This window comes from Chelonoidis abingdonii, chromosome 2 (assembly GCF_003597395.2).
Source record: "Chelonoidis abingdonii isolate Lonesome George chromosome 2, CheloAbing_2.0, whole genome shotgun sequence".
Lineage (NCBI taxonomy): Eukaryota > Metazoa > Chordata > Testudines > Testudinidae > Chelonoidis > Chelonoidis abingdonii.
The window spans coordinates 197751945-197779922 of record NC_133770.1 but is presented as its reverse complement, the minus strand read 5'-3'; the positions used below and the strand labels follow the sequence as shown (position 1 = coordinate 197779922).

Here is a 27978-nt window from a genome sequence, read left to right as displayed (position 1 = left end):
TAACCTAGATTAACCAGTGTGGACACTCAAGCGCTGGATTCTGACACGAGTCAGCTGACTCAAGCCCACTAATCCTACTCTCACATGGCTGTGTAGACATACCCATAGAAAAATCCATCTGCTGAGTAGGAATTAATACATGTGAGAGACAGAAAATCCAATTTTATAGGAATAAGGGAAGATACACCAGGGATTTGCTTTTATTCATGAATATTGTGCTTACGAATACATAGAAAATATAGTAGCAGAAGTTAAAAACATTGCCCCAGAATACGCAAACAGCAAGATTCCTCTCCCAAAGAGTTATTTTATAAGTACAAGTTGTATGTTACCTTTTTTCCTTAGTACTAAGAAGGAGCACAGTAAACTGAGTCATTAGTGGAGATTTAGATAATGAGTTTCAGTCACTAGGAACTATAGCTTTAAGTTGAAGATTTCCTAAGGATTTGACTCAAGTTGTAGGATAAGTCACAGTCACGTCAGTACAAAGCTCTGGTTGCTAAAAAGCAATATTTTGCTCCACTTAGAAAAATTACCTGTTGTGGAAATTACATAAAATATTTTCCCCCAAAAAGGCAGAACCAATAAAAGAGCTTTTAATTTGTATGTTTTTTTTTTTTTTAAAATAGATAGGGAAATAATTGGGACACTTCATATAAACATTATCCTAAGTTTCATTTTCACTATGCATCAGTGATGGTTTTCTAAAGAGCAACTGAATTAAGCAATCTGGCTTTTTTATGGTAGCACTCTGTACCAGTCCTAGGTACAAAGATGTCAGGAAGCTCTTTTAAGTAGGCCATTGTACAGCCTGACATGTAGGTCCACACATTGTACAGGCTACACACTATGTATGTTTACAAGCTTTACAGACCCTTAGACCTACGACTACAGAGCCTTCTCCCTTTTATTTTTAAATAAAGGTTAAAAATGGAATTTGTTTCTTTATGTAGAAAGAAAAACATTGATCTGAAAGCAGTGCTAGAGTGCAAGCAAAGAATACAAGATTATGGGTAAAAGATAAAATGAACAGTGTTTTCACAGACACATGCCCACCAGTTTTCATAGTTATTTAGGGCTGAAGGATTCATATTAAATTCAGACAGAGCCTTAAACATTAAAGAAGCAATGTTACAAGTTTCAGGCTGGTACATACATGTTTGTTGTAATACAGAAATCAGTGTTATCTCAAATGGTTCATCAGAGAATAAAACAGTGTTATACAAATATATACACTACCTTTAGCACTTAAATAGTAAGTAAAAGGTAGCATAAAGAAGAAAGTGCACAGGAGAAAGTTATCTGGAAAAGTTCAATTTTAAAAATTTCTTTTCAGCTATTCTTTTGTCAGGAAGTGTAGTGGGTTAAGATGGCTTTTGTTTTCTTTCCCAAATCAGTCTCTCCTTGTATTGCTTCTCAGTAGGATGCTTACTCTGACATGTAGAAATGATACATCATGGCCACAATAAACGCTGCTATTGCTGGGATCACCCAACTGGTCCACCAACTAGAAGGAATCAGTGAGAATTATTTTCATGCAATGTCTAACAGCTGCTAAATTACAAAAGTGATATTTTATTGCTTATAAAGTTTACTTTGTACCCTCTTCCTTTTCTACCCTTCAAATGAGGATAAGAGCCTTTGACTGGGGGAGTGTTCAGGTTAGTCTAGACTCAATGCTGCTGATATGCTCTTGCCAGCCAATATGATAGTGTCCACGGTTAGACTTCGAAATAAAGTTTTTATAAGTTTGCTGATTGGAGAACAAGAAGATTCCAGTCAAACTTAAAGCCATGGCTTGGTTGCCACAGAACTGTGCCATCCATTGAAGAGCAGATACAGGAGAGCTTTCCCAATAAAACTTTTGGTACTTCAATTCCCCTATTGGAAGTGATGTGGAAGGTTCTTGAGTCACAGGATTCCTTTATGTAATGAACAGTATTAATGCATTAAGTTCTGGCTGGACTGTGTTGAAATGCCCAGAACATTTGTGCACATTTTTAAATTCTACTATATGTGCTGCTCTACATTTAGCCCAGAATCCTCTTTATATTTAACTCAGATGCAGCAACAATAGCAAAGACTTTTCTGAGCTGCTGCTTATCAATAAGATATCCAGAGTAGCTAGAGACAGCAGCAGCACTTGTAAGATCACCAAGCATCTCCTGCATTAGTAGCATACCAGCTCCTCTCTAGAACAAGGTAACCTCTTAACTTCAAGATGAAGCGTAAAATCTTCATGGTAAGATGACAAGATGCCCTGGAGAGTTTTGAGCGCAAATCTGGGATTTACATATGGCAACAGCTTCACATGTCATCCATTCCTAGGGTCTGATTCCACAGGAAGTTACTCCTAGTTATTCCTATGTGAATGCTCTTTATTCTAGAATGAGTGTGTCCACACAGGGGAGTTCATCAGGAATGCCTTTTTGCTTTAAATTCACTCCTTATCTTACTACAAATTAACTTCCTAGCATTGATAAGCCCTTAATATCCACTATCTTATTTGCTAGTAGTTTGAACTGAACAGTATTTCCCCCCACACACGCACACTTCATTGAATTAGGGAAGGGCAACGATGAAGTACCATTCTGTTTTAATTTATGACATTACAAGCCATACTATACCTGGAATTAGAGTCCACAGTGGTAATAAGTGTTTCCTGAAAAACAAAGTCATAACTAAGATACTGAACATAAATGGCAGTTTCCCTCCACCTCCCTGCAGAGAACTGGCTAAAGGAAATGGATTCATCATAACACTTTTGTTCGTACCTTTTCCCAACAACTAGCCAAAGCAAGCCACTAATGCAGCTATCATGCCTGGATGAAGGCAGCGTTATAGTTAAAAACTTCAATAGTAATTTGCTAATCAGATAACATTGTGATTCCATGTTTCCTGCTGCAATTTATAACTCATTTATAACAAATTGGTTACTTAAAATTGTTGCCAAATAGTTTTTTTTAATGTCCCTCTCTTACTAGTTAGCGGTTGCACTAATGTTTGAAGTTAAGGTTATAGCAAGACTCTGAACTGTTTAGATATTCTTTGGGGCCTAAAATTTCCATGCTTGTTTCAATCTCAGGTAAACATTTCAAAGGCTGAATTATTGCAACAGAAAAACAATCATTTTAGGTCCAAGGCTTCTTGGTTGCCAATAATTCAAGCTAAATAACCCCAAATTTGTATAAATATTCTGTATTGAGAATGAGGGTGGAGTGAATAATTTACATCATATTGAAGCTTTGTAAAACTAATGTGAAGTTTGGGGCTACTGCAACTTTAAAGTGTGTGCACGCGCACACACACAAAAATAAAATTAAAATTAAAATGCCACTGCTGTTCAGATGTCTTCTTCAAACTTAAAGAAACTGCTACAGGCAAAAACAAAGTATTGAACATTTAGACTCTGATCAACAATTAAGCAGGAATAACCCTATTAACAGCAATGAAACTATCAATGTGCTTGAAGTTTAGCATGTGCATAAGTATTCACATTAAGGGTTAACACTGTATTCAACAACTTCATTAGTGACATTAGATTGGTGTCATGTCAAAAGCATATTGCTTTATAGTGTTAGATATTTAGACTTCCAATACATTAAAGTTATTGTGATTTTGAAATCCGGAGCCTAAAGTTAAGCTCCTACAACTCCTGCATAGGCATTAAGGGTGAGATTTTCAAAACACTTCAGACTTTGGAGCACAAATCTCAATGAATTCAAACAGCAACTCCTAATGGAGAATATAGTCTGGTCAAAACATTTCAATTTTCTTGATTTATGGAAGTGCAACACATCAGAAGATAGTGCTGGTTATAAAGATAGCACAGGCTATTTGCTTAATAATTTAGTGTTGTTCTCACAGGAAAACAACAACGAGCTCTTGGACTTGTCGTTCAGCACAGATCTAAAATGTGAAACTTCGCAGCAGAAAATCTATGGAAAACTGAAATTCCACTAACAATTAGGAAACAAGTACAAATTGCTAAAGGAGGTGTTTTAGGACTACATATCAGGAAGAAAGTAAAGAACTAGCAAAATGGAAATAAAAACTTTAGCTTTTTAAAAAATTGATGAAAAACTTCTTTTAAATCATGATTTTTATCCACTCTTCAAAGTGGAATGAAAGACAGGTTATCAGCAACTGAAAAAAAAGTCACTACTGAATATACTCAAGCATCTGCCAATATTTTACAAAGTCCAGTGATGTTACAAGGAATATCACAATGCATAGTCTTCTTGTTCAGCTAAAACACAGGATGCTGGGACTGTTCACAAAAGGAATACCAATTCTTATTGAAAGAGTGAACTATCTGTGTAAATCCTTCAGAAACAGAGCCTGGTCCCACACACCTGCATGCACATCTTCATAGAATCATAGAATATCAGGGTTGGAAGGGACCTCAGGAGGTCATCTAGTCCAAGCCCCTGCTCAAAGCAGGACCAATCCCCAAATAAATCATCCCAGCCAGGGCTTTGTCAAGCCTGACCTTAAAAGCCTCTAAGGAGGGAGATTCCACCAACTCCCTAGGTAACCCATTCCAGTGCTTCACCATCCTCCTAGTGAAAAGTTTTTCCTGCCCCCACTGCACTTAACCATTATCTCCTTCGTTCTGTATCTGCCACTGGAACAGTCTAGATCTATCCTTTGGAACCCTCTTTCAGATAGTTGAAAACAGCTATCAAATCCCCTCTCATTCTTCTCTTCTGCAGTCTAAATAATCCCAGTTCCCTCAGCCTCTCCTCATAAGTCATTGTACTCCAGCCTCTAATCATTTTCCTTGCCCTCCACTGGAGACAATTTTTCCACATCCTTCTTGCAGTGTGGGGCCCAAAACTGGACACTACTCCAATGAGGCTTCACTAATGCCAAATAGAGGGGAAATGATCACATCCTCGATCTGCTGGCAATGCTCCTACTTATACAGCCAAATGTTGTTAGCCTTCTTGGCAACAAGGGCACACCGACTCATATCAAGCTTCTCGTCCACTGTAACCCTAATCCTTTCTGCAGACTGCTGCCTAGCCACTTGTCCCTAGTCTGTAGCAGTGCATGGAATTCTTCTTCATCCTACGTGCAAGACTCTGGACTTGTCCTTGTGAATTCATCAGATTTCTTTGGTCAATCTTCTAATCATAGAAGGAGTTATCACAGAGTAGGTTATTCAGGCATGACTTGCTCTTGTGAATCCATGCTGACTGTTCCTGATCACTTTCCTCTCCTCTAAGTGCTTCAAAATTGATTCCTTGAGGACCTGCTCCATGATTTTTCCAGGGACTGAGGTGAGGCTGACTGGCCTGTAGTTCTTAAGTGTTTATATTCTTTAATGACATTTTTCAAGTGTGTTGCTACCCTGTTAACCCACCCCTTAACAGTTCCTCCAGCCAAACAGCAGGAGCAATTGTGAGAACTCACTCATCCACCATCCCATTTATCTCAGGGACATCAGTTAAAGTCGCAAGTTTTTGTTTTTAAAAACAAGATACTAAAACAAAGAATTGCAATGCTAAGGTTACACATTTAAATAGAAAGTCAGAAAATAAAGTTAGTTTACTAATTAAACTACTAGTAGCTGAAAGCTTGAGCAGTTGCACAGGGGTAATTCATAAAGCCATGTGTCTAAAAGCCATTAAGAACTTAAAAATTAGATGGTAACAGACCATGAATCCCAGTGACGATTGAAAACTGGTGATATTCTAAACAAAAAGATCTCAGCTATGCTTGTAACTGTTTCCATCACTTAACATCAACTCCGACATTTTAGACTTCAGAGTGATATTTAAGATGATTGTGTACGCTGGTTGTTTTCTGTGTGGGTGGTTGTGCTGATCTGTCTATGGGTTGTGTTGTGCTAGGAGAGTTGTATAGATTTGTATGGGCAGTGAATGAGGGGTCTATGATGCTGAGAGTGTTTAGATTGTTTTGTCTGCTGATTGTTGTGTGGGTGGTTGCACTGATTGTTGTCTTGGAGGGTTGTAATGGGAAACCTGTTGCTTTGTGCAGGAGGCAGTTGGGCCAAGTAACCCACTATCTGTACAGTCTCCCTCATACAACCATTGAAATTGCTATATGCAAATTAAGTGTACATTAACTCAGCTATCGCTCAAAGACAGCATTTCTAAAGTAGGGGGCCACAAAGCCCCAGGCGCCCCATGGGGTGCCTGGAAGGCCCAAAGCCTCCCCCCTGCCAGGCAACTGAAGCCTAGAATCCCAAGCTTGCCCCCCATTTTCCCTAGCTGAAGCCCTGAGTTTTTATAGCATACTGGGAGGGCCTCAAAGAAAAAGGTTGAGAACCCCTGCTCCAGGAATCTTGACATGGGATAGATACATGCCTTACTGTAGCTATGCACCAGGTGGGTGTAATCTGTAAAGTAAAAGTGATGGAAAACTTAAAAACTGGAGGGTAACAGATTGCAAAACCCAGTGATATTCTGAACAAAAAAAGCCCTCCATTATGCTTGCTGTTCCAGAGCTTCACACTGACTCTAGAGACATAATAGGCTTTAGAGTGACACAGTGACAATCTTGGAATCTTGTATAGAATACATACTTTAGTTGTTAAACATATAGACAGTGGGTGAGTTAATGTTACTAGAGTACTTTTAAAACTTTTTTAGAGAGTAATAGGAAATGTATACCTTTTTCAAAGCAAATTATTTGGGGTGCTCTCAAAGTTGGTGCAATTATAAAGAGAGCACTAAGACATCCCTGACTGGGTGGGTAAGTCTCCAAGAAACTAAGTTTTGGAAGAGAATTAGCAAGCAAGATCGCATAGTTTAATCTAATTGCCTAGTGGGCATTCTGCTGCACCTCCTACAGGTGTACTAGCATCAGAATCCAAACAACTACTGGCTCTCATAATTTGCTGCTGACTTTCAATTTGCTGGCACTACTTCTACTAATTCCTGTGGCTTTATTTTAATTGTAGATACACCCAAAAGCATCTGTTATGGATGCATGTCCTGTAAATACAGAAGCAGCACCAAAAAAAAACCATGGTAGTAGTATTCTGTGTTTACCTAACCTAAAATGTTTCAGGTGTTGATAGAGAAGGTGTAATTAGCTCAGACCTGATGCAATTTTATTCTAGTTTCACCTTAATTGTGTACAGTTGTGGTAACTGCCATGCTTGTAATAAATGTGCCCATTTTGCCAAGAGCTACACTGTAAAAGTTGAGGTAATTAGAAACCCACCAGCTCTATCCACAACTGTTCATACAAAACTTAAACGAAGACAATTTAATAACCTGCACCTAAAGTTTGACTTTTACACTTAACACTGAAGATTATTTTTATTTAAAAACTAGAAAGAATAGTTAATTTGTGCATTTGGTGGTACTTTCTATACAGTGAAACAAACAATGAGAGGCTGGAATTAATTTCCTGTTTTGTTTGGTGAGGGGGAATTTTAACAAGAACAGAAGAAAACATTTTTAGACAATAGGAAATGTTTACCATGAAGCCATGCAGATTGACAGGGGGTCTCACAGCAAGTACAGTACTTTAAACTACTTTAAGGTTTTATTTTTCAAGTAAACTTGACCTTCGTGTCCTTGTGTGTCTCAGTCTGTACACTGTGTGCAAAAAACCTCAGTGTCCAGATGAAACACTGGATTTGAGATTTCAGAGTGATGACACTTACCGTTGGTTTCTGAACTTTGTCTCTATCATCCTGCAGGAAAATAAGGGGAAAATGATTAGACAAGAATGAAGTGTACAAAAGAGGATTTCTGAGAAGGTCACTAGTTTCAGTTAACAATAATGTGCCAGTAATTTTTTTTCCACAGTATAGACTTAAGACCATGAAGCTGTATTCCACTGCCATAAGTTATCTAGTAGGTTGTGGGTCTGAGCATAGAATAGACCCCCTGCTCCTCCTGCATCTCGTAAGAGGCAACTAAAAGGGGGCTGCTGGGAGAGGGATGGGCTCCATCAGGTTAGAAATTTGCCCAAGACACAATGTGTGATGAGCTAGTCAACCATGTCCATATCGGATTGATTGCATCTCAGGTTAATAATGACTGCTCCATCAGTCTCCCACCAGAGCGGATGCAACAAGTACACTACTAGCGTAACTCCAACAAAGAGGATCCGTGGAAGAGATAACATCATCATAGCCACATGGAATGTAGGGACACTCAGACGAATAGGTAGGTTGAAAGAACTCACATACAAAGTAGAACAATACACCTGGCACCTCCTAGGAATCTCTGAGAGCAGATGGAAGAACTTTGGAGAGGCACATAGAAGAAGGCTATGTACTTTATTACAGTGGAAAGGACAAACATGTCAACAGCGTAGGATTTTTTGTGCATAAAGATAAAGAATTCATTATTAGGATGCCGCCCAATGTCCAGCAGGCTTATTTCCATCCATTTAAAGGCAGTGGTACAAGTCTACACCCCTACAACAGACTGACAATGAGCAAACTGAAGATTTTTACATTCAGCTCCAAAGATATAATGGATAAGGTACACAAGAAAGATATCCTGACTGTATAGTGAGATTACAATGCTAAAGCAGGTACTGACGCACAGGCAGATAGGGCCACAATAATCTTGCCATTCTGTAATGCGATAACCAATGAGAGAAGATTGAGGCTGTTGGAGTTTGTTAGCTATAACACTCTGGATCTTGCAAACACATTAGGAGCACATAAAGCATGCAGACAATCAACATGGCACATACCTAATGGTCTAAATCACCGCCAGATCAACTACATCATGGTGCAAAACCGATTTTGTTTTGGGATTAACAGAGCTAAGACAAGGAGCTTCCCTGGTGCTGATATTGAGAGTGATCACGACCTTGTGATGCTAAATTTTTGGCTGCATCTGAGGAAAATTGTCAGGCCAAAATTCACCAGAACCAAGTTTGACTTGGAAAGACTTAGTGACCAAAACACTACAGAGTCATTCCAAGCAATAATGGGCAGAAAATTTTGCCCCACTGCTTGCTCTAGAGGAAGACAGAAACAATGACCAACAGTTTCAACACTAACGAATGAGGCAGCAATGGACATCCTTGGGAAACATCGCAAGACAACAAAACCATGGGTCACAAATGAAACACTACAGATGTGTGACATTAGAAGAGAACTTAAGAGAGACAAGAACAGCACTGAGGGAGCTGATAAATACAGAGCGACTAGCAGAAAGATAAAAAAAGTAATGAAGGTGGCCAAGGAGACATGGATTGAAAGATGATGCTCTAAAATTGAAGAGTGTATCAATAATAAAAATAGCAAATGAGCCTTCCAGGTTGTAAAAGCAGCGAAGGATCCTGTGGCACCTTATAGACTAACAGACGTATTGGAGCATGAGCTTTTGTGGGTGAATACCCAATTCGTCGGATGCTTCGTATTCACCCACGAAAGCTCATGCTCCAATACGTCTGTTAGTCTATAAGGTGCCACATGACTCTTTGCTGCTTTTACAGATCCAGACTAACATGGCTATCCCTCTGATACTTGACACCAGGTTGTAAAGGATCTGACAAAGGAAAGATGGACCAAAGCTAACACAATTCAAGACAAAAAAGGGAACAGTCTTACAGAAGAAAGGAACATCATGAATAGGTGGATAAACTACTGCTCTGATCAATACAACCACCAGACAAATGGAGATCCTAGTGTCCTAGATAGCCCAGAGTCAGAGGAGGATGACTTTCCAGTACTGTTTGAAGAAGTGCTGACAGCTGTGAAATCACTCAAGAACAGAAAGGCTACATGTATTGCCAATATCCCAGCCAAACAGATGAAATTCAGAGGAGAAATAGTAATAGATGTACTCACCAAGATCTGCAGCAAGAACTGGCAGACCAGTGAGTGGACCTCCACATGGACAAGTCACTAATAATCACTCTGCCAAAGAAAGAACCTGCAATTATGTCAATTACTGGACCATAAGCTTAATTAGCCACCCCAACAAAGTGATGTTGAAAGTCATATTGAACAAACTGAAGCCACAAACGGAGAGTATCACTGAAGAACAAGCTGACCTTCACGCTGGAAGAAGTACCACAGAACAGATTTTCAACCTTCATGTTCTATGTGAGAAGTACTTACAACACCAGCAGGACATCTACCACGTCTTTGACAACTTCAAGAAGGCATTTGACAGAGTATGGCATGAAGCTCTCTAGGCAACCACGTAGTAGTATAATGTTAGTTCTAAGTTTATTCTTACCATTAAACAACTATATGCCAAGGCCAGCAGTGCAATTCTCGTCAATGGCACAATAGGAAAGTGGTTTCACACCACTGTTGGAGTCCGGCAAGGCTGCCTTCTTTCACCCACACTAACATCTATTTGGACACATAATGACTGATGCCCTAGGTGATCATAGATGCACAGTCAGCACTGGGGGTGAACAATCTCAAGTCTTCGGTTCGCTGATGACATTGACAACCTGGCAGGAAGCGAAGATGAACTAGCCAACTTTGTGAAATGATTGGATGAAACCTCCACAAAATACGGCATGGAAATCAGTGCAGAGAAAACCAAGCTGCCAACAACGTATGTGACTGGATAAGCTCACATATCCCCATCAACGGACAAGAGCTAGAGACAGTGAAACAGTTCAAGTATTTGGGGGCAATCACGGATGAAGGATCAAAGTCAGAAATTCTGGCAAGAACTGTGCAATCAGCAGCAGTGGCAAAGCTAAAGCGAATTTGGCTGAATAAGAATATCTCCCTAGAAGCCAAACTGAAACTGCTACATGCAATGGTCATTTCCATTTTTCGGTATGCATGTGAGACATGGACCCTTATGGACAAACTTGAATGGAAAATACAGGTAGTAGAGATGAGATACTTTGGTAAAATCCTGGGCATCTCCTACTTCGACCACGTCACTAGGAGGTCTGTAACATCACTACTCAATGCACTGGGTCATATGAAGACCTCCTCACGACCACGAAGTGCAAGCTATGGCCATGTAACAAGATCTGGCCTATCCAAGATCATCTTCCAAGGGACAGTACACAGGAAGAGAAGAAGAGGTAGACAGAAAAGATGAACTGACAACATAAAAGAGTGAACAGGAATGGACTTCGTGGAGACTCAAGCACTGACACAATCGTCAGAGGTGGAGACAGTTAGTTGATTTCTCATCAGTGATGGTGCCCCAATGACCAATGCAGTTATGGAAGTGATGACGACAACATCATTTGCTTATAAATAATTCCCAGAACATTTCCTTATTCAACTGAATGCAACTCTCCAATGCATTTCACAATTCTATGCACCAGAAGATTTACATTTCCTATGTTTCTAAAAGATACATGTCTTTAGTCTACTGCATAACTGAATTACCCTGATTTGACAGCTCCTTCCACCATTCACACACGTACAATAGATAGATGCAAACTAATCAAGGTCGACGTGCTTTGTGGCATTCTGTTGCAATGGCCCTGAATTATACAGCACCCTAAGGCAACAGATGAAAAGTCTGTGGCAGATTCAGGTAAGTTTTTAAAAGGCAGTTTATAAAAGCATACATTATGAACCACACACAGTATGAAGCCAGTGTTTCCTGTTTGTTATACCTCAGGTAACTGTGTGCATAACAAAATCACAGAAGTTGTCAAGATGACAGAAGCTGGAGATTGGCAGTGAAGTAAGGGACAGCTGGGTCTTTTACATGAGGTGTGAAGCAGTTTAAGGTTAGCACCATGGGCAGCATATGTCTACTACAATACCCAAAAATAAAATAATTAATGTTGATAGTCATCTTTGTTTCAGAATAACCCATGATGAGTGTGTCAGCTCACTTTAGATTTGTTCTTCCAAATTTTCTCTGGCCTCAGGGATCATTTTAGTAGTAGTAGCAGTAGTATTACCATAGCAACTAGGAGCCCTAGTTATGGACCAGGACGTCACTGTACAAGGTGATGTACAAGTAGAAGCAGAACAAAAAAGAAAGGTTCTCCAAAGTAAATTAAGAGACCAGAGATGGGTACAGACAAAAGGAGGATTACAAGGAAACAATACAACACAATAGGCAGTGGCATCAACGCACCAGCGAATCTGAACATAGACCAATTTTTCTGGGCACCAGAGCGAAGGAGTGTTAGGATAGGCCATGAAGGGCCTTGAAAGTAGCTTATGTTTGATGTGAAAGAGAAAAGGGAGTCAGTGAGGAATACAAACAGGGTGAGATGGTCAAAGAGACAGTTGGCAAGGAATATGACCTTTGCAGCAGCATTCTGAATGGATGTGAATGGGACATGACTGCATTTGTCTGGGCCAGAGAAAGATTTTTTTCCAGTAACTGAGACATGAGCTGATAAGAGTTTGGAGGAATTTTAGCTAAGTGGATAAACAGGAATGGTTGTATCTTAGAGATGTTCTGCAAAAGAATCAGCAAGACTTAAATATGGCCTGGATGCAAGGAACCCACGAGAGATCTAAATCAAAGGTGATGCCCAGGTTATATTTTCCATGGCGATCAAAAAAGGAGCTGGAGGTGAAGATTTATAACTCTGTTTTAACAACTGAATTATTTATACTTTCCTCATGTTTTCAATATTACCTTGACAACTAAAAGGGCTAGAAATATATTTTTAAAATAATGAAGCATAGATTCTGAAATTCACTTTTATTGCAACAAATAAATGGTACAGATGTGGACTACACAGGACTCTGTCCAATTTCAGCTTACATATCCTGTGCAAGATGTTAATGATCATTTTGAGTACTTCCTTCAGTACAGTAGATGACTACTTCTTATAAAAGGTTTACACAAATTCACAGATATACTATTTTAAAGATCATCATCTTATCTTTAGAGAGATCATGATGTACAGATTGGAGAGTGCAGTATGATTTAGTGCTCTGTAGCGTTATTTGTCAACTTAAGTGAAAACCACAACTGTAATGCATTTCAAAGAGGAGAGATAAACTGTACCCTTACTATGATTTGATACATTATCTGAGCACTTCAGAGTGCTCAACTCTCAGTTTCTACCTGAGCAGGAAAAAGCAGTGTGGCTTCACCCAAAGTTAGCTGGTGTGGTGAAATAATAAGGTATGGCTAGCACAGGCGGTTACTAGCTCTATTTTTAGTGTGCTTATCACAGAAATGTCTAAACACTGAAAATTGTAGTGACATTAATATTTGTACACCAATTGTGTACTCACAGGATGAAGCTCCCCTATAATGAATGTCTCAGACAGCATTCTAGCATCTGTGGAATGGCCAACATCTTCAAAGCTTTCAGTCGCATCTCCTCCAGCTTGCTCCCTTAGGACTTCTTCACCACCTGGATGCTGTGAGAGAATACAAATTTCAGATTTCATGCACTGTTACTAGTATTTTCCAGAAGTCACAGGAGGTGGAAGGATTTTTCAGCTGTCAAACCAGACCCTGATTATGAAAAAAATGCATTGGGCATGTTCTAAAAGACATTCAATTTTCTTCACTATTTTAAAGAGCCCCATGGGTTATACACTGAGTGAAAATAAAATCCCTTCCCTTATTTTTTCCCAATTACCTTTTGCAAACTGATTTCTTCCCTACATTCTAAACTATAATTTCTTCATTCAAATCTTCCATCTGGATGACTACAATTGCTAGAAGCAGCATCTGACATTCCTGACAGAACTAGTCAAGGCATAACAAAAAGTTAAATACATATGCAAATTAACTTTAAACAATACTACAACAGCTTTCCTACATTGGGATTATTTACGTTTGTGACAGCTGAAGCAAATCCTACCATACTACATGCTATGGACTTCAATAATGAGAGCAACAAATGATTTTTTACTTTATTAAAGCTTTATCTTTAGAGTCTGTCTAGACCTTGCTTTTGAAAATGTTACCTCAAACTCTTATAGCTACACAATGTAACGCAAAGGAATGCTGGCATTAAAAGTGCTTCCATCTTCTCAATTCTCCCTGCTGATGTGGCTTCACAACCAGATTTTCTTTATGTAAAAAATCTGCTACTGCTGTGCACAAGACCTATCAAATGTATTAATCCTGAAAAAGAGAAGAGTATTCTCTTATCAGAAATAACTATGGCAGAGATCTATAAGCAGTACAAGCTAGACCAGTGAGATTTCAGCTGACAGAGTCCAAGAACAGCAAGGCAGAGTTAATCTGAAATGCACAGCTGATGACACTTTTTAAAAGCAAAATCAGTGCTCAGGTAAGATGCCCTCAGGTTACTAGAGAATGATGTTTTCTACTTAGTCACAAGAGAGGAGCAGAGCCAAAAGCAATGCAACTTTCCTCTGACTTTTCATTTAAACTATTCTGGGTGTACCACAGGGATGGAAAGAATGAGAACTGTTCTCTCAAAATCTATTCAACACTTCTCTGCAGATATGGCCAACTGGACTTATATGTAATTGGTAATTAAGTTACACTGAACCCAAATCATAAACCAGTATCTATGACTAGGACCCTACCAAATTTACAGACGTGAAAAACGTATCGCGGACCGTGAAATCTGGTTTTTTGTACTTTTACCTTATATTATACAGATTTCACAGGGGAAATCAGCATTTTTCAAACTGGGGGTGCTGACCCAAAAGTGGTTTGTGGGGGGATTGCAAGGTTATTATAAGGGGGTCCGGGTATTGCCATCCTGACTTCTGCAGTGTCTTCAGAGCTGGGTGGCAAGGGAACAGTGGCTGTTGGTAAGGAGCCCAGCTCTGAAGGCGGCAGTGCAGAAGAAAGGGTAGCAACAACATACCATGCCATCCTTACTTCTGTGCCGTCACTGCCTTCAGAGCTGCTCTCCAGCTGCCCAGCTCTGAAGGCAGTGCTGCCACTAACAGCAGTACAGAAGGGTGACAATACCAAGACCCCCCCCTACAATAACCTTGTGACCATCCCACAACCTCCTTTTGGGATAGGACCCCTACAGTTACAACACTGAAATTTCAGATTTAAATATCTGAAATCATTACATTTAAAATTTTTAAAACCTTACGAAACCGTAAAATTGACCAAAATGGCCCATGAATTTGGTAGGGCCCTATCTGTGACACAACATACAACTTCCTCATCCCACTCCCCTCAGAGACAGCCAGACACACTCGAGGGTTCTCTAGGTTTCCTCAACAAGTGCTTACCAGATGGTAGAGATAAATCATGCTGTGAATCAAGTTGTGGGATGGAATTCAGCCATAATAAGAATAAGAGAACACCATGCTTTCCAATTAAGAAAGATTTTCTTCAACACCTAAAAGTATTCAATCTAATGTAAGTAATAAGAAGTGTTTGCTCCTCTAGACTTAGAACTGGGGAAATTGCACCCCAGCAGTGAAGCAGCATAAATGATTAGATGCTAAAACAGCTTCTTAATTTAATAATCTACTGTTTAAATACTAGCACCTTGCATCACTGCAGTTAAAACACTTATTTTAATAGAGCCACAGAATAGGTTTTTAATACTTTATCCAATGGTGGGAGATATAATAAGAGATGCTATAAGCATGTGTACAGATATAACATTCGAAACAATGTTAAAAGAACATACAAATTGCAAAGTCAAGCACTCAGATCTTAGGCAATGCCAGAATTAAGGTTGTCTGTGCAACCTTAATTCACTTATCTTTTGCATATGCATGATGAGACATCTAATCATATGATCACAGTACGACACACGTAGGACCAGATCTACCCAAGTGTTTGGCACTCACTGCAGCCAAAGTCAGTTGGACCTAAACTCTGAAGATGTGCTACAAAATATTACGTACTCTGAAAAAAATCAGGCGTTAAAAGTCTCATTTTGGGCTCTCTAAACTAGTGGACATCGACAATTTCAGCCTTAATCTCTTTAGGCCTTAGTTCCCCAACTGTAAAATGGAGATACCACCATCTAATTTCACAGAGTTGTTGTGAAGATTAATGTTTCCACAGTACTCAAGATCTTATGATCAGAGCATCAGAGAAATGCCTATGAAGAAATTATATTTGAATTCAGCAAAGAGTTTAGGTGATGTACATTAATTAAAGCTGGAGGCCAGACACTGAATGGAAAAGCTGAAAAATATGGCATAACTAACCAATCACAGAATGAGGCGGGGAGGCTGTGAGGAAAAAATAGTATATAATCATATACCGTAATGCAAATTCACTAGGGAGCCAAATCAAAGTTACATAGGCAATCTAACCTTGAAGTGTTCGACTTGGCAAGCATAATGTTTTTAATGTAGATTTGGAGATATAATTGTATCTTATATATGAAATATGAATGAATAAAAATTACTGGCAGACAAGTTCCTTCCTAGTGTCTGAGCCAAAATGGACAGAAAGGCCCTATAGTTGAAGCATAGCAGAAAAAAGCTCTGTTTATACACTTCAGCAGCTCTGAGCTGTGTGTACCAGCATTATAGCCTACTGCCCATCTTCCGAAGTTAAGAAAATAATCCTGGCTCACACTTATCACATGGAAACAGTTGCTGCTACCAGAGTTTCAAGTAGGGTGGCAGTGCCAAAATACCCATAAATTGTACTAATTCTCATTATTTTAAATACATTTATGTAACTATAGAAGTTCTTTAAAGAAGTCAGATCTGTGCTCAACCACAATGACTAAGCAAAAGAAGGAGAAGTTAAACAAGTGCAAAGAGTAAAGATTATGCATAGTAACTGAGCCAAAAAAGGTCAAAAGAGGGTATGCAGAAAAGAGATTACACAACGCAGATGTGGCACTCATTATCAAAAACTGATTCATGGCCAGGATTTGTAACTATGTGGTGAAATGCCAGGACAAAGGTCTTAAATGAGCACTAAACTTGACTACCTTTGAAATTTGCAGTATGTTTAACAAACTGAATCAACATAACCTGTTGGACAGCAAAGTTACTTGCATAACTAAGTATTCAGAAAGGATTAATCCAACTTTAAAAAAAGCTTTGAGCATTTTTACATCTACTATGCTTGGAAATAAATAGCCCCCCAATAGAAAAGAAAACCACTTCAGAACTTTAGGCCCTAAAAGTACAATCTCTTATCCACAGCAAGTAACTTAGGCCTTATCTACATTTAAAAGGGTTTACCACTACAGATACAATGGTAAAGCCTTCCCTAGCAGAGATGCAGCTGATGCTAGCCAAAGAGTTCTTTGGTTGGTATGGCTTGAGCCAGTTCCCCAAATGTAATAAATTATACTGGCAAAAAAATCCATTTGCTGGTATAATTGCATCTACCCCCAATTAGGGTTGTAATTTTTTTTTTTTTTCACATTACTGACAGCTATACTGGTAAAACTAAAGGGTGAATCGAACCTCAGATAGTCATACATACTTGCCAGCCATACAGTAGACAAAATACATAACCCAGTGATTTGTACCTTGAACTGCTAAACATATATTAAATACAAATGTTTCAAAACTTTACATATCAGTGAAGCTCTTGCCATTTATCTTACTCATTAAATAAACTCATATACCTACAAACATCCCCACTGAAGTGCTCAGTTCTCTGTAGAAGACAAAAAAACATAATACTGTACTACATCCTCTTAACAAATGAAAGTGACAACTGTAAGGCCAGTCAATGGAGATTAGGCTTCAAAGAAATGACTTCCATTGGGAAGTCATTAAAAGTCAACTTTCCAAGTTGTGTTAAGGTTCTCTCTTACTTTAATAGCTTAATGTAACACCAGGAAGTTAATTATTTCAGTTTGATTATCTGACATTTTTCAGCAACTCATGTGTAAACAAATGCTGCACCAGAGTGTTTCCTTTAATGGAGAATCTTGGAATTTCTTAATACATACTGTGGCCAGATCTACATTAGAAAAGTTTTATCAGGAGAGCTATATCAAACCCTTGTAGTGTAGACACAGCTATACACAAATGCTTTTTCTGATATTGCTTATGCCAGTTCCCCAAGCAAAATAAGTTACATCAGCAAAAGCACTTTTATGATGCTATAACTGCATCTACTCTAGGGTTTTGGCAATATAGAAACACTGCAAAATAGAAAAATCACACACCTGACATTACAATATCAGCAAAGTTTTCTATTTTAGACTTTGCCTTAAATTCCAGAAAACTCTCAATAATTTTGACAAAAGCATATAGTGATTAGAAAAAAATTATCAAATAAAGTGAACTTCTGAAATGCTGTTATCAACTTAGTCAACTGCCTGTATTACTTAATATTCTGAAACCTTCCAAGTAGTACAAGTCATTGATCCTTTTCTCTGTCAGAGTCCAAAGCTTCATGAAGTTAGCCACCCTAATTAAGCAACTTTTCCATACACCATGGGTTAAGGCAATATCCATGAATCTTCAGATCTGGGTCCAGCACTGAAGATGGTTTAGCAAGCTTGCAAAAATCTGGATCCACAGTAGGGGAAAAGGCCACTATCAGAATATTTGGGTCTCCACTATAGGGAATAAGGAGCAGGAAGCAGCACTGGCAGGGAGTCAGAATAGCACAAGCACTTGAATTTTATAGCAGCAGGCCCTCCGATTGCATTTGGGAGAGATGAGACTTAATCTACCCCCACTCACTTCAAAAGGATTGAAGGACTGCTCCCAGAATGACTGATTCCTCCCCCCAACATGGTATACTGTATAGGGTGCTTTTCCAAATAAAGTAGGGACACTAAAGTTATCTAATGAGTTCTATACTCAGATAAGTTTTCAAAAGCCTGGAAGAATGATCTCCATTTTGTCTTTGTAGTTTTAAACTACTACAGCTGGGAAGGGAGCCAAAGGAGAAAGGGATTTTTTTTTTTTTAATAATTCACCCATCAGCTGAGTCATCATGGACAAGTCAGCTTACCTCTGTGCCCTTTTCCCCATTTGTTAGAGGATAGTATTTACTCTTCTATATAAAGTACTAAGAACTATTAGAAATAAGAGCTAAATATTACTTCTTTTAATTGAATCTGCACAAGTTCTAGTAAGTCCCCACAAATGCTTTTCATGCTCCTTCACTGCAGTTCTCAGAGCTAGGATTTCAGAGTCTTCTCATACCAACCCCCATGCGTCATCAATATTTTAGTTATGTAATACAACTGAAAGGTTTTGCTGTCAATGTTAAGGTAGTATGCACACGTTACATTCACAGACTGTTACATTTAAGCAAGCACATGCCCCAAAGATACTTTACCAGTGTTCTTCACTGTGCAGGTGGAGCTAAACTATACTGTTACATTACAGAATGATGCTATGCGTCCTGTAATATTGTCACTTAGGCTACCTCATACTTGGAGCTGGTGGGGGTGGATTCCCAGCTTACACAGACATACCAGTGCTAGCTCTGCTTGAGCTAACATGTGAAAAATCATAGTGTAACTGGAGTAGTACAGGCTAGCTGCCCAAAGTATGTATCTGTCTGGGCCCTCTGGCTATGTACTGAGACAGCTAACCCATGCCACTGCCCATTCTACTCCAGCTTCAGTGTTATTTTTGAGCAAGCTAGCTCAAGAGGAGCTAATGTGGGTACATCTACATGTGCTGGGAATCACACCCAAGCTCCACTATAGACAAATAGATTCATTCTGTCCATACAAAAAGAATGAATAGTCACATGATGAGTTCTACTGTGTTGCAACATAGTACACAGTAGTCTCCTTCCTGCATCCCAGTAACATTTTACTTTTTGTCTGTCATCTTCCCAAATCCCATTTTTGAGATAGCTGACTAGCCTCTTATCAGACGGATTTCCCCCAAAGTGACATCACAGCTAGAGCAGATAAGACAGTCACACAAAATACATTTTTTACCTTTGAAAATTATATTGCTAAAACAAACTTTTGGGATGCAAGTCCCTGGAGCTGATAATCAGATAATACAGACTGGAAACTGAAGATTAGACAAACATTAAAACAAGTGTAGTAGTGTGTTTCTAGAATGGATCACATCTAGAGTCTGAAGGGAGAGGCACAATTCAGATTCAGATTCTGCTCAGCTGTTTCTCTGTCAAATCTGTCTCTCCAAGGGTCTGATCCAGTTCTCACTGAAGTTAATGGAAAAGCTCCAATTAACTTCAACAGGAGCTGAATCAGGCCACCATATGTTTCAGTCTCTCTTTTACAAGGAGAAAGTACTCTTCAGTTAATCACACCAGACTTGCAGATTGATAAGGGAATCACTATGCTTAGATATGGGGAAAAAGTTAGAAACTTGATAGGCATCCTTTAAAGTCTGCTATTTATCACTTGCCATATTTACAGAGTGTGTGCTACTCCCTATATTTTAAAATGTAAAAATTACAAATATCTTAACTATTTAAAGAGCACTAGATTCTCAAACTGGGGTCATGACAACACTGTTTCCTAAAGGCAAGATCTGAAACTATGGGAGAGGCATCTCAAATATCTTTTGTAATAGGGCCATAGTACTGAACAGGTTGAGAACCACTTAAGTGCAATATAAGCAAGTTTAAAAGCCTCAATTGTATCTATGACTTTTTTCAGCTAAAAATCTACATTGAGAATCCTGTCTCATACCCAGGATTCACAGAGCAATAGCTCTCCACAAGCTGGAGTCTTTGCTGACCTTCTCTCCTGGACAAGAGATAAACTTGTTCAATAAACCTGTTCATATTTCTGAGAATTCTCTATCATCCTAAACAGTTTTTTTTTTGGTTTGGTTTTTTTTTTTTAATTAAACACAGCTGTTGGGTCTTCCTTGTCAATCTCTTCTGGGACCCAGAATGTAACCTATCCACCACCTCAAGGAGCCATAAGCAGTGTGGATTGATTTAAATCAACATGATTTAGAATCAATTTTAATTATGATTTATAACAGCAAGCAGGAAACCTTGATTTAAATAATTGATCTGAATCATGTTTTGCAGTTGTACCTTTTAGTTATATTGCTAAAGAAAGGCTGATTCTCACTGGTTGAGAACTATCAAAACATGTTGATATGCATCTAACTATATAGCAAGGGTTCTCAAACTAGGGGTCGTGACCCCTCGAGGTGGGGTCACAAACTTATTACTTGGGGAATCGCAAGCTGTCAGCCTCCACTCCAAGCCCTTCTTCACCTCCAGCATTTATAATAGTGTTAAATATAAAAAAATGTGGGTTTAATTTATAACGGGGGGAGTTGCACTCAGGCTTGCTGTGTGAAAGGGGTCACCAATATAAAAGTTTGAGAACCACTGAACTATAGCCTTTACACTAAATATGGTGCTTTTTGCTAAGAGGATACACTACACATTTATTTAAGCAATTATATTGCTTGATGTACATTTATTCAGACTCAATTTTTACATTTTTATTATATTAGAAAATGGTGAATACTACATGCTTTATTTACTATTCATATTTCACTTGTGTCAAGATCTGTTTGGATGAAAACTCAAATGTAATTAATATTTAATTAATAAACTATCATACATGCACTGGATACATAAAAAGTTTACTAAAATATGTTTTGCATTTGAAACTAATTCAATAAACAAAGGAAGTATTATCTGTAGAGTTAATATATTGAATTGATTGTTTCTTATTACCATGTTCTTCAGTGTTTTAGAACTAGTAGATCTCATCCCCTCACACCTGGAATCCATGAATGAAAACTAAAAGGAAAACAAGCTTTCCAGCTTTTTTCAACTCCCGTTTTTTTTTTTTTTAAACTTTGCATGAACTAGGCATTGAACTGAATAAACCAAAATGCAGAAAATATTCTCTGCACTTGCAGAAAAGGCTATGCTGTCAAAAACTAGTTTAGGGTACTTCAACAAACTTCGGTTCTAGATACATAGCCAGAAACTTCCACCCCTTGAGTAGTTTTACTTTCTTTAAAACTTGACAGCAAATGTGTACTACTTAATTTAAATGATTTTAGTAGATAAGTCCAAGCTTCAACATAGGCTGTCAATTTAAAATTTAATTGTAAAAAAATTTGTTTTAAAAGTATGTATTGAACTTAAATTAAAGCTGATTTCAATAAACTGATTTTAGAAAAAAATCCATCCACCCTACACATCAAGCATACAATGTTGTCCACTCCCAGCAATTCACAAGTGTTTGTAAGAAATGATGATCTTTTATTTAAGGCATGGAACAGACTTCTACGGTCTTTTCCCAGACTCCCTCTTTGACCTTAGGCAAGCTAACCTCTGTTCCAGCTTCCTCACTTTCACAATGGAATTATTATTTACTTAACTCACAGGAGATACCTAGCAGTTTCCACTTGTGTATTGGGTACTAACAGACCTGTTTTTAATACAAAGCTATTACCTTCCAATTGATTCATGCATTGCTTTTAAGCAAATTCACTTCCACAAGGAATTGCTGTATATAAGGTTTAAGTCATTTCATCAGCGGAACAGGCAATTCTCTCTCCAGTTAGCATCAAACAATGTATTATTTCAAGGTGTTATTAAATTTGTTTTGGTTGTCTGTATTCTTGCATAAATCTTATGTTGCAGAAATGTATTCTCCTGAACTACTAGGTTTGATTTTGTAGACATGCCAGAAGACAATAAAATATTACTAGTTTTCAACATATTAAGAGGAATGCAGTAAATACTTTTTAAAATGCGTGTGGAGAAGGGATGAAGAAAGGAAGTTAATGGCTTGTGCTACACTATTACAGGTTCAAACCTGCAACAAATTCAATGGATATGAAGAGCCCTCAGTACTTTTTAAGAGTAAATCCTAAACGGCCATCAAGATTTTGCTATGGTAGGATGTAACCTGAGTTTGAGTAACAGCGTTACTACCATGGCCCAGACAACTGAAAGATCAGGTGTGGCATATCCAAAGAAAGCATCCACAGCTTTCCAGCATGTGGTAAAAATACCACAGAGCAAGGAGAGTCCCATGGCCTCTCACCTATCTATGTGATGTAATGCCTTCACAGAATCAACTGGAAGAGAGCTTGAGAAGTCAAGTCCAGCCTCCTGCACTCTGGTAAGATCAAGTAGCCCTAGATAGTTGTTTGTCCAACCTGGTCTTAAAAGCTTCCCATGATAGGGATTCCACAACCTCCCCTTTAAGCTTAATCCAGTGATTATGTATCCTGATATGGTTCCTCCTAGTCTAGAGAATGTTAGGACATCAGATGAGCTGCACACAGAGGGGCCCAAAAGCAGCCAAGAAGAAATACAAATGCCACCAGCCTTATTAAATGATGCCTACTAAGGCATGATATTTTCCCCCCAGACTCATTAACCACACACAACTGTACACTCCAATACTGAAGTCTTTTTTTTTTTTAAAGACTATTAATTTAGAATAATTAGTTCATTGTTTAGAACAATTAGTTCATATGTCCATTTTTTTCACTTGAATTTGTTTTTATTTACCACCTCAACCGATAGTACCACTAAGGACAGCACTAAAGCTCAGTTTCAGAAACATCCATTCAAAGATGTTGAAATACAACCTCATAATTTTCAGACTGTGGTCCCAAACTTTTCACTTTTTAATGGCCCCATAGAGCAGTGCTTCTCAATCTTTTGTACTGGTGATCTCTTTCACATAGCTAGCATCTTGAGTGCTACCCTCTTCCCACTCTACCCCCCATATATTAAGAAAACTTTTATATATTTAACACCATTATAAATGCTGAATGCAAAGCGGGGGTTTGAGGTGGAGGCTGATAGCTCGTGACTCACCATGTAATAACTCTGACCACTTGAGGGGTGCCAACCCCCAGTTTGAGAACCCCTGCTGTAGAAGAATATCTTTACTCTTGTTCAGGTTGCTGCATAAAATGCTCTCAGAAAAGGCTTCTGTTTCTGTTACAAATAAACCTTGCAGTAATTCTCCAGTCTCCTTCCCCACCAACAACAGGACAAATGCAGGATTTGAAACAATTACAGGCATGTGTGAATGTAGTACCCACCCAGGTAGAAGGAGTTCCCTTCCTCTAGAACAGTGGTTCTCAAACTTTTGTACATGTGACCCCTGTCACATAGCAAGCTTCTGAATGTGTCCCCTTGCAAATAAATTAAAAACACTTTTTTATGTTTTATATCATTATAAACACTGGAGGCAAAGTAGGGTTTGAGGTGGAGGCTGACAGCTTGTGACTCCTTATGTAATACCCTCGTAATCCCCTGAAGGCTCCATACCCCCAGTTTGAGAACCCCTGCCCTAGAATGATGTTGAAGTATTGAAGAGGTATGGACACACTGTTGCAGTGGTGGGGCTATCAAGCGTTTAGTTTTCATGATCAAACTGTGTTCCCATTACAGCATTACCCAAATGAGCTTCCATACTAACAAAGCTGCAGTATCTTATAAAAAGAGAGTTCCCAGACACGTGCAAGATGACTATTGTACTACATATGAACCAAGTGCTTAAAAAAACTGAAAGCATAAGGGAAACACCTATTACAAACAAACAGCAGATTCAGCTCTGTAGAAAAGATGTCACGGTATTAAAAAATGTTTATTATTCAAAAAATGTGTACATGAGGAGGATATCATCAAATTTTGCACATTAAAAATATTCTATATAAAAGATGAATAGCTGCCTATGAAGACTCCTCTCAGTTACACCAATGTAAAAACAGAATTTGACCCTGAGCAACTGAAGTGTTCCTTTGCTGCCCGAATAACATTTCTAGTTGATCTTGCAAATTCTAGTTATGGACAAGTTATTCTTTGAGACACACTATTCCTACATGGCTTACTCATTTGTTCTATGGATATTAAAACTGGAATCATTTCATTGTAAATGGAAAATAAGACATGAAAGTTTGAAAATGTTACAGAGGTTGTTCCCTTTAACATTTACAACTTGCATTACACACATACACACACTGGGAAGAGAATGATTTAAGCTGTTGTTTCTGAACAAACATTTCATTTGTTGCCGGAAGTTCACTGACTATATCTCTCAAAAGCTCTTCTAGTATTGCTACCTGCCAAGCGAAAACTGGCTTAGTCAGAAAATCACTAATTTCACTAGCTGCATGAAATCTCTCCTACCCACAGGATTTCATCATCAGTACACATGGACCTTGTCTGCATAAACAAGCATGATGGCCATCATTTACCAAAGGTGCAGTTCCACTGGTAACAGCAACAGCAGAAGCTATAGTATACACAGGTCTCATGTTCTCACCACAACATCCAACCCCCATCCTCAATGAGGCAAAGATTTATGGATTAACAAAGCTTGAGTTTTATGTATCATCTAGATTCCACAGCAGATAATTTTTTCCCTTCTAATCTTTTAGTTGATAGTAATTTTAGATAAAAAGAATGAGGAGTACTTGTGGCACCTTAGAGACTAACACATTTGTTTGGGCATAAGGTTTCATGGGCTAAAACCCACTTCATTGGATGCATGCAGTGGAAAACACGTAAGGGAAAAAAATCAGCATGGAAATTAGGCTTGAATAAAGATTGGGAGTGGATGGGTCATCACACAAAGTAAAAACTATCTCCCCAAGCTATTTTCTTCTCCCTACTGTTACTCACACCTTCTTGTCAACAGCTGGAAATGGGTCATCCTGATTATCACTATAAAAGTTTTTCTTCCTCCTGCTGCTAATAGCCCACCTTAATTGATTAGTCTCATTAGAGTTGGTATGGCAACACCCATTTTTTCCATGTTCTGTGTATATCTTTCTTCCTACTGTATTTTCCAGTGCATGCATCCGATGAAGCGGATTTTAGCCCACAAAAGCTTATGCCCAAATAAATTTGTTAGGCTACGGTGCCACAAATACTCTTCATTCTTTTTGCTGATACAGACTAACACCGCTACCACCCTGAAACCTGTCACCAAGGTATTTTAGTTGTTACCTGCAACAGCAGATAAACCCTTCTTCACACAGAATATGACTCCGTACTCTGTTAAAGATTACTAATAAATACATGGAACTCAATCCTGAACTTCTGTAATCTTGAGCATTTTACTTTGCAAGCTTCATATACTTTTATATAGTCTTTAAGAGTGTTTTAAGCCCCCCCATTTCAAACCACAAGAATCTGAATTCTCTATGGCTGTCTACACTAGTATCAAGTATCAGAGGGGTAGCCATGTTAGTCTGGATCTGTAAAAGCAGCAAAGAGTCCTGTAGCACCTTATAGACTAACAGACATATTGGAGCATGAGCTTTTGTGGGTGAACACCCACTTCGGAGGATGAATGTCACTAGTCATATACACTAGTATGTGTCTCACCAGTAATTCATTATTGATGCAGACAGTAATAGTGGGCACTACTGTAGACGTATGACTTGAGCATTTCACATAAATAGTGGTGAAGATAACATTCTGTCTGCACTACAGCTTCTACCAGTAAAGCTGCACCAGCAGTTAAAGATACGAGTACCTTTGTATAAACAAAACCTTAGAGTAGTCTGCTTATGTCCTGAAGCACAAGTATTTAAAGCACATTTAAATACCAAAGCAGGAATTTGAAATAATTGGAGGCCTCAGTTTTACAGGCCCATACATATTCTGAGCCAAAGTCTATTCAAAGTTACAGTAAATTTGGAGTAACTCCCTTGAATTAACTGAACTCACACCTGTGAGTATTTTGAATAATAGAGCAAAATTTTGGCCATCATGTATAAGTTGAATACTTCACAGTGAATGAACCAAGGATACAAGATGAATTCGTTGCCAAATTAGATACTCATTTTAAAATCATCATGATGAAGACCATTTTTTCAAAAAATTGGTTAGGGAATTTGTACAGTGCACATTTGCTTTCTTCATTGCTGTTTAATTAAGTTATCGGAAACAATGTTATTAATCATGCACAATCACATTCCTTCACTAAATAAGTCAGGGGCTCTGAAAAAAGAAAGAGAATCATGCAGTTAAAGATGATTCTAACACAAGCCTACAAGCTTAACTGTTGAAGCAAATGAGTGAGCACTCAACTTTTATCATATGCACATTCTCTTAAATCACTGAGCTATGATTTGGCCATTGGCCTGCTAAACCCAGGGTTGTAAATTCAATTCCTGAGGGGGCCATTTGGGGATTGGTCCTGCTTTGACCAGGTGGCTGGACTAGATGATCATCTGAGGTCCCTTCCAACCCTAATAATCTATGATTCTATGACCCCATTTGCTATCAGGAATCTAGCTATTAGAAATTCTTTTAAATGTAGTTTTTCTATGCTGGGGGGGGGGGGGAAGGAAATGGTACCACTAAAATGCACAGAGTGAAATCAAATTATATCCTATGCCCTGGACACCAGTTTTCAACACGTCAGCCTTTCAGAAGGACTGGGACGTTTTGGGGACCCGTGTGTTGAAATGGGCAGGGTCCCGGCATCGGAGAGACCCGCTGAACTGCACAAAGAACGAGGCAGGGTCCTGTTTCTGACCTCGATCACCGGCGCCCAGCCAAACCCTACAGCCCTTTCCCCCTCAGGGGACAAAGGTGCTTTCTAGCAAACGCTGCACAAGAACGAGTTGCAATTTTCAAGCCCTCCTAACTTGGCCAGACCAGCAGTCTCAAAAGTAGCAACTCCCCATGTCTAGCACCTCCTGATACTCCTCCGCCTCCACACACCGTGTACCTCTTCAAACTGGTTTGAAGTGATATCCCCACGTGTTCCCAACGGGGGCCGCACCCTACCCCCTACGAAGAGACGCAACCATCTTTGCTCAGGCTCTGACCCCACAGGCCTACGCGTACAGGTGATCAGGAGTTTTGCGCCCCCGTCCCCGGCTTGCCAGTGCCCAGCCCCTTGGGACAGAGAGTGCTTTGTTATGGAGCCCGAGCGGTGCTTGGTGCCGGGACCCCCCAGCGCTCCACCCACCGCCAAGGGATTTAAACTCTCCAGCAGCCCGAGCGAGCGCCGCCGGCTCCCGAGCCCAGCGCGCCTCGGACCCGGCACTCGCCTCCTCCAGGAACTTGGTGAGGTCGTAAACGCGGTGGTGCAGCAGGATCCAGGTGCTCTGGCTGTGGTTGTGCGCCTGGATCTCCTCGAGGCGGTAATAACGGCCCCGCCACGCCTCGCGCGCATTCGCCGCCATCTCCCCCGCTGAGCAGCACGCGACCCTCCTCTCGTAACAGCGGCTCTCCACGGAGGAGTAACTCACCCCTTCCCCACCCCTCT

General features: G+C 39.2%; 1 protein-coding gene across 1 annotated transcript; it reads right to left on the bottom strand.

The window, feature by feature from the left end:
- Positions 1–156: 156 nt before the first annotated feature.
- CYB5A (cytochrome b5 type A) lies at positions 157–27978 on the bottom strand. Its single transcript, XM_032771677.2, has 5 exons — positions 27761–27978; positions 13148–13276; positions 7646–7675; positions 2628–2662; positions 157–1507 (listed from the first exon to the last, which is right to left on the bottom strand). Exons 1-5 carry the CDS (start codon positions 27893–27895, stop codon positions 1429–1431), a joined length of 408 nt encoding a protein of 135 aa, XP_032627568.1. The 5' UTR covers positions 27896–27978; the 3' UTR covers positions 157–1428.

Bases quoted from the DNA above. Each gene is read 5' to 3' on its own strand.
- CYB5A (XM_032771677.2), bottom strand. From the start codon at position 27,895: ATGGCGGCGAATGCGCGCGAGGCGTGGCGGGGCCGTTATTACCGCCTC. The intron at 7,676-13,147 runs GTGAGTACACAA...ATTTTCCTGCAG, and splicing joins TTATAGGGGAGCTTCATCCT to GATGATAGAGACAAAGTTCA. The intron at 1,508-2,627 runs GTATAGTATGGC...GATTCCTTCTAG, and splicing joins ACTGTGGACTCTAATTCCAG to TTGGTGGACCAGTTGGGTGA.